General features: G+C 42.7%; 1 protein-coding gene across 1 annotated transcript; it reads right to left on the minus strand.

Moving 5' to 3' along the window:
* Nucleotides 1-971: 971 nt before the first annotated feature.
* MSTN (myostatin) lies at nucleotides 972-7921 on the minus strand. Its single transcript, XM_059702564.1, has 3 exons — nucleotides 7417-7921; nucleotides 5301-5674; nucleotides 972-3444 (listed from the first exon to the last, which is right to left on the minus strand). Exons 1-3 carry the CDS (start codon nucleotides 7787-7789, stop codon nucleotides 3064-3066), a joined length of 1128 nt encoding a protein of 375 aa, XP_059558547.1. The 5' UTR covers nucleotides 7790-7921; the 3' UTR covers nucleotides 972-3063.
* Nucleotides 7922-8266: the final 345 nt, after the last annotated feature.

Here is an 8266-nt window from a genome sequence, read left to right on the forward strand (position 1 = left end):
ATCTTAAGAAGGAATATTCAGTATCCCTCCTAAGGGTTTGTAAACTAGGTTTGATGAATGAGCTGTAGGAAAGACCTAAATTCCTGATATTATATTCAAATTTGTGTGTTTTTTCTCGTGAGAGTGTCCCTAGTCTTCAACAAATTTAAAAGGGTCATGGACATTCTAATGTTTGTGAATCATGGCTTAAAGTGAAATAAATTAGATTTTTAGGAGGGGGGAGTTTTAATTTAGAGAATAAGTGAGTTTTAATTTAGTTACTGCCAATGTCAAATTATTGCCTTCTTTATTTTAATAAAGTTCTATACAGAACTGCAAAAACCAACTTGAATACAAAACAACTATAGAGTTTAGAAAGGTTTTTTCTTTATTTTTATTATTTTTAACTCATATAGGTTTGTGGGAAGTATTACAAAAAGAATTCAGAATATTAAACCAGATACACTGCATTGAGCTTTACATGATGTTTCCTTAAAACCTCAGGGATTAGGATTATGTTATACAAATGTGTACCCTTGGGTGCTGAAATGAAAATGCCGTGCCCGGCAGCCAGGCAGAATGCCCTGCCCTCCCTAGGATCTCGCAAACAGAGTGCGCGGGCCCATCACAGACAGGGTCCCGACGCCTCCTCTCATGGCCTGTCAGCCTCGAGAGAGGGCCACCCCGGGACAGCTGGTGATGGGACCCTGGGCCCAGGTAAAGTGACTCTAATGATTGGGAGTGGCTCCTAGGAAATGGCGGGTGCTCCTTCCTCACACCCCCCCACAGAGGTCAAGGTCTCCAGCTATCTGTATTCCAGCCTAAGGCACATTCATGGGCCTATGACCTAGACTATGGGTCATGAATATTCAGGTCCTGAAGAGGCAGGTCCCAGTGTGTGCACCTGCCAGTGGCCTCACCCCCACAGGGGCAGCCCTCTGAGCGCCCGCCTTCCCAGTGTGACATTAGCAAAAGGAGTGGAAATGGCTGTAACATCACTGAAGGTTAAAAATTACCTTCATGTGAATGACAAATTAGCATTTAGGAACCATGGCACTAGATGGCATGTTAACCACCTGCGACTACTGACAGCCACGTCACTACACTGCGGGGGTGGAGAAGGGATTCAGGTCGGGAAGACGGGCGCACGGCTGCCCTCGGATGCCCAGGCACCTCATCATTGTTTTTCAATCCACTTGGAAATGGGTGCCACACGGCCCGGAGGAATGTGCCGGGGTCACTGAGTGCGAGGGAGCGAGGCAGCCTCCCATGTCCCGTGGCTGCAGCAGGCCTGTAACTCTAGGACCACGCACCCTGCCAACTGCCATCGTTTGGAAATTGAACCTATGAAAACATATAAATAGTTTTCAGGTCACGATAAAGAGAAATGAAACAGATAAAGCTAGTTCTTGCTTTTGTGTGTGTCAAGCAACTTGACTAGGACCAAATGAACAGAAATTTCACTCATGAGAGCCAGAGGAGCAGACCTAACAGTCCCAAAGCAAACTTTTGTGCTGAACCATTTGACTTTAATAATAAAGTAAAAACCAGAAATCTAGAATTAATCCTCATCACATAAAACTGTTGTGTCTTTCAGAATAGGTGAAAACACTTTAATATAATTTATATTGTTTCTACACATTACATGTAAGAAATAATTTCACTTAATCATAAGTACAATGAATTTGATTAACAAAATTCTAATTTACAAAACAAAAGTAAATATATGCAGAAATATATTCATTATTGAATTATAAAGTTAACAGTTCTTGTTAAGATATCATCAGCTTATTATTCTGTATTTCAGGTGATAGAATGCAGTCATTTTGGTATGCTTAGTAATATTTATAAGTACTAAAATAATGGAACGTTGAAATTTGAGTACAATGACAGTAAACCATGGAAATTTCACATTCACATTATACAGCCATCATCAATCCATAAGTGAATGTTTATAATGTAAAAAAATAGAAAATGATTGTAATATAACCATCTAACCATTAGCGTATGGAGTTTTAAGACCACTATTTTATTTGCTAATTTCTCTGAAGTATAAGCAGTTGCTTTTCTGTCATATGAGACATGTCTTTGTGCCTTAATACTTAATTTGAAATGCCTTTACTGTAAAAATATACCAAAGTAAATAAAAAAGGAGACACTTATTTACAAAAAAATATTGTATACACATTATATAAATGCAGTTGTTTCAAAGTCTTTTATACAATATTGATAGAATCTGTCATTTTTATGATTTTATCATAAAAACTGCAGTGTTGCAAAGGCAGGCTGTCATTTTTAAATTTTTGTAATTTGGAAATTTTGATAGAAATGAATACTTTTTGGCTACCTTTTAAGATAAATCAGTTTCTCCAAGTATACTACAAAAATGGTTCTTCTTGTACTAAAGAAAACGCATTCCCATTTGGAGGTCTATGAAAGTGTGCCTGAAGAAAGGAATAGCTCTTTATCTTGCTGAATGTTTTCACTTGATCACCTGGTAACATCAGCCGTTCGGTCTGTTGCATTAGCACCATCGGCGTGGATTGTGACTGTACTGAACCAATGAACACAGGAACGGGAGCTTGCATACCGTGTCCCACCCCTAGTTCTGTGGACTTCATCTTACCAAGTATTCTAGCAGACAATATAAACTCAAGCGTGTAAGGGTGATTTAAAGGATGGACACAACAGCGCTGCATTTCACCAACACTACATATGGGCTTTGTGTGGCTACTGAATGACACTCTAGACAATGAACTTTACAGCACCCCTTTCGTTCACTAGGCGCAAGGAGAGCTGCTCGCATCGACCCGCGTGTGTCGTGCTGAATATACGAACGTAAGTGTAATTTACCTCCTAGTTCAAAACTCTGGGAATCATAGAGCTTCTAGTGTGCGATTTATTTCGATGGTTAAATGCCAATCATTGCATATATTCTCGCTTTTAGTTCGTGTCCTGCGGTGTGTGCTTATGTGACTGTCGCATACTGTAGGCGTAGAGCCTGTGGCACATGATTTCACAGTTTCAAAATTGCTGAGGGGAAGGCCTTCCATGTTTTAGAAAGGTACGAACCAAATATCAATCTCATGAACACCCACAGCGATCTACTACCATGGCCGGAATTTTCCCATATATTATTTGTTCTTTGCCATTAAAATACAGCATATTAATGGGAGACATCTTTGTGGGAGTACAGCAGGGGCCTGCTGAGCCTCTGGGGTTCGCTTGGTGTACCAGATGAGTATGAGGATATTTTTGTAAAAATACAAATTCACACTCTCCAGAGCAATAATTGGCCTTATATCTTTTGGGGGCAATAATCCAATCCCATCCGAAAGCTTCGAAATCCACAGTCAGAGGGTAACGGCAGCACCGCGACTCCGTTGAGTGCTCGTCACAGTCAAGGCCAAAATCTCTTCTGGATCTTTTTGGTGTGTCTGTTACCTTGACTTCCAGAAAGGGATTCTGGGTAAAAGAGAAAGAGCAGTCAGTACCATCCATAGGTCCTGAGACACTTGCCTCTCTCGAGAAGTCATTATGGAAGAAAAACGAATCCTTTTGCTTGTGACACGTTTATTTTTAAAAGGCACCGAATTAGGGAATTTTAATTTACATTAGGATTGATTCTTCCCTATGGCTCAAAAGTATTCAACAGCAATACAGCATTTAGTGGATGCTCTGAAAATATTTATAGAATATTTATGAGAAGAAAGGGAGAGAGGGGAGAGGGAAGAGGTTAGGTTACGCCCTCTCTTCTCTCTTGTTGATCAAATATGTGGGCTCTGTCTGCGGACTCCTGGGGAGGTAGGCACACTCCCCCATGCTTCATTCAGGGAATGTGGGTCTGAAAGCAGAACCGAGTAGTCACCCCCAGCACTGTGTGCATTGGAATGGGAAAGGGAAGGGAGGGTGGTGAAGGAGGTGGTATCAGTGGGTTAGAAAGAGAAACTCTATGAGAAGGAGGGGCAGATGCAGAAAAAGGTCCAATAACATTTCCTTCATTCTTTCACTGAAAGATGTTTCTAATCAGATATTTAAACAATCATTTTCTAACCCTTCCCCCGCACCAATCTTTTCATACATTTGAGACTTTTTCTTTCTACATGAAAAACTCTAAGGAATATGTCATATTAACCAACTGTTTAATAATAACTAACATCTATCACATCACCAACTCTGATCATTAAAATGCTACTTCTAAAAAGAACACTTTCTCAAATAATGAATAATGATTCTTATCCTATACCAAAATCGAGACCTACCAGTCATTGTTATTTAAGATTATAAAAACAGTAATATCATTTTGAGAGTCAATAACATTTTATGTAGCATATTTAAAGAAAAATAGGTCATTTGGAAAACTGAATATTTTCTTTAAGAATATGTTTTCATTAAAGTAGAGCTTACTTAATACCACTTAGTAAGAAAATTAAAAAGGCAACATTTATTGCTTGCAAGGATAATCTTTTGTTGTAAATTATATCAATAGATGGAAGTGAAAATACGGTCACATTAATCCATTTTTGTAAACACAAGCATAAGTAAACAGAAACTGAGTAGCTCTAAATTTACACTAGGTTTTAAAGTTGTTTTTATTAATTTTTATAACATAGAGGGCATTGTCATCTCCTTGGTCTAATATGAAATTAGTTGGCATACCCTAAGTAACCTCTTGAATATTTACTCTTGAATGGTAAGGCAGCTCAGAAATAAACTAGGCAGCTCAGGGTAACTAGCCTGAGCATTAAATTTTATTAGCATGAGTCACAAAGTAATCTACATATACATTTGCACTAACAGCCTACAAAATAATGAACACACTTATGAGGGACCTTTAACATAGTGTATAAGACTAAGCCTATTGTACTTAGTTCATTGCTATAAATAAAAAGCATTTTATTTTAATTATAACTTATAAAGCTCCTTTTTTAATGCTTTATTAAGGCAGAAAGATTCAACACATTGCACACTGGGGTAGGGGAGGGGGCGTTTAAATTTCTTGGATATGTACTCAAATCCACTATGAAGATTTCATGTTTGTATTCATAGAATCATGTAGAACATATCCAGTCTCAGTTCAAAAGAACTGCCTAAGAAGTTAAGTACCTTTTTAAAAGAAAATCCTGATGCAAAGTAAAAGTATCAAGAGGCTATTCCACGGGGCATGAAATTAGAGACCCACTTTTATTGGGTACAGGGCTAGGATACCTGTGCTTGGCTTGTGAGCATAGGAGTCGGTGGCTCTTTCTCACTCTGACTTGTTCCCGTTCTGATGAAAACCTAACGAGGCTGTGGGAATGCCGCTTTCTCTCATCACTTACCAGCCCATCCTCTCCCGGTCCCGGGAAGGTCACCGCAAGATCACCGCCATTCTCATCTAAAGCTTTGATTTCAATGCCCAAGTTGGATTCGGGTTGTTTGAGCCAGTTTTGCAACACGGTCTTCACATCGATGCTCTGCCAAATGCCAGCGCCCGGGCTCATGTCGAGTTTCAGGGATCGGATTCCCGTGTACCTCGTCCCGTCTTTCATGGGCTTGACGAGCCTCAGGATTTGCACAAACACCGTCGTGGGCGTCTTGACGGGCCTCAGGTAGATCCACAGCTGGGCCTTGACCACCTTATTGAATTGTATTTTAGAGCTGAACTTAAAGAAGCAGCATTTGGGTTTTCCTTCCACTTGCGTCAGAAGATCAGCTAAAAAATGAATCAGAAAGTTACTGAAATTACTTCTCATTAAAAAAATGAAGAAACCCTTTCATATTAACTGGTGAGTATTTTTTTCTATTGGATTAATGAATGTATATTTAGTCTTTTAAGATGAAAAACTGTAGGATTTCATTCATAACTCAGAAAAATATCCAAGAAAAGAATGACTCTAGTTCTTCAGAATTTTTTAGATGTTTTTTCAGCTGTTTATGAGGAATCTGCTCTCTTTCCAGAGAACTGTGGACTCGGGGAAACCCTGAGAAGGAACGAACAGCGGATGAGGTTTTAAAATGATGATGATTAGAGAGAACAAGAGACACCGTGGAGGAACATCCACTTAGAATTCTTTGGGAATCTGAGCAGTTACACTTACTGAGCAGCTGTACCAATCAGTCTGGAGGAGGAACCCTCCCCCCAGGCCGGAATTACCTGGGGACAAGACACTGAGCCGCAGCCGAGCCTGGGCAGTGAGCAGAAAATACAGGACATCGGCTACGTGTGGGCTCTGGAATAGCGTTTTAAAAGATCGAACCCAGGCAGGTAATTAGTTAAAGGTTAACTTGGGGCTGTTTGAAAAGTTAGAAAGCGCGTCTTTGGTGCCAGGCTGTCGGTGTGAGCAGAAGCCGTTGGAAATGTTTCTCCTCTTGGTTTCCCTGAGATAGTTTATAAATAAGGCAGATCTGCTCCGGGACCAGCTGATAACGGAGTCTTCAAGGAAAAGCCTTAGTTGCATTATCACCTGATGACTGGACAGGGAGAACAATATTTCGAACCTGTCTCGAGCCCGGTGTAAAGGGCAGAAAGCACTGTATAAGGCAAGACCCGCAGACACACGGCACCCAGTCGTTCTGGTCGTGCTTCTGTGAAGGTGCCTGGCTCCCTTCCTTGGACTGTAGTTTTGAACTGACTGCAGAAGGAGTTGTATGACATATATTCTCTTTCAGGAGCAAGGTAGATACCACAGATAGTCGTCCTCCCGCCCCGAAGAGTTGGACAATATTTTAGAAGTTCTTAGGCAGTGTGCCTGCCTGGAAATGTGCAGGCCGGAGGCTTGCAGCCATAGCGCTGTGGTCCAGCTTCAAGCAGGGCTTGGTGAGCCATAACCTACTCGGCTGAAGCGTTTATTTCTTAGGCATTTCCCGATAATTAGTGCTTGATCATCATTATGCTGTGTTTGCTTTGTCATTGCACGTTTTAATATACTGCATTTAAGAAATACTTTCTCATACTCTCCAGTGTAATCGCTTTTAAAATTAAATAGCTTAATTGCGAAGAACACAGACACCCTGTGGGGAATGGTTTTGAATTCCAGGAGTCATTCCAGGTGGCCAGCAAATGCTCAGCTGGGCTTAGACGTACAGCCCCCCCTCCCCCCACCTCCCCACCCCCATCCCTGTTCTCAGTGAAAAGCCTCATCACTAGACATGCGTGTTTCAAGCAAGCAAATGCAAGCATGGGTTGTATGTGAGTTGTAACGTGGCTTGTAGCTCCTCTCCTAGTGGCCTTGGTGCTGGTGACTGTGGCAGCCTGGCATGGTACCTCTGCCACATCCCACTAAGCACCGTGAATGCGTGGCGAGCACTTTCAGATCTGAGTCTCATGAAATCCTGAGGAAACAAAGCTGTGGTCCCTCCTACTTACATAAAACCCCGGCTTGTTAGAGCCTGAGCACAGGCCGTGCCTCACACACCCGGCGGGCAGCCGGCCAGGCCGTGCGGGCGGCTACTCACGTGCTGTGGGCATGGCGATGACCGTCTCCGTGGTGGCGTGGTAGTCGTCCTCCTCCAGGGAGCCCTCGCTGCCGCCGTCCCGCTGCACGTCGTCCTGGTCGATGAGCTCCCGCAGCGGCGGGGCCCGGGGCAGGAGCTGCCGGATGGCTTCCTTGCTGATGTTGGGCGCTGTTTCCAGGCGCAGTTTGCTGAGGATCTGGATCTTTATGGCTTCTATTCGGGAAGACTTCGTGTTCTGCCTCCAGGTGCACGCGTTGCACGGCCCCTCTTTCTCCACATCGCCTTTCTGCTCGCCGTTCTCACTCAGGTCCACGGGGCCGGCGACGATCAGCATGAACAGGTAAATGGACACATAGACTTGCAGCTTTTGCATGATGTAGAAGCTGTGCGGTCTTTTCCTGCTCCTTCTCCTCCTTTGCTTTTGAGTAATGCCAAGCAAAGGGGAATGCCTGGACAGTCGGAGACGCCAGTGGCCACCCAGGGAATCTTGCACGCTGTCTTCCAAGTGGCTTTTTATATTCCGACTCGGATGAGACCAGTGTCGTCAGGACCTGTGATTGGCTCCTGCTCCACAATGAATCTCGCTGTCAGAGGTTAAACCCTGTCTGTCACAAGTCCCCACGCAGTGTTCTGTTACAGGCCAGGGCGGGCGGTGCCTCTGCGTGCTTCATAAAAGAAGGAAATCTACAGATCAGCGGAGGGAGAGGTGACAGTTGAGAAATGAAAGTATGTAAACAATAACATCAACTGCACTTCAGTCTGATTCATCTGTACATGTGGGACTCTTCAGTTATAATTGAAACAAGTAAGTCTCAGTTTACACTTCATATTTTACAAGCTGAAATGTTAC

Source organism: Myotis daubentonii, chromosome 7 (assembly GCF_963259705.1).
Source record: "Myotis daubentonii chromosome 7, mMyoDau2.1, whole genome shotgun sequence".
Classification (NCBI taxonomy): Eukaryota; Metazoa; Chordata; class Mammalia; order Chiroptera; family Vespertilionidae; genus Myotis; species Myotis daubentonii.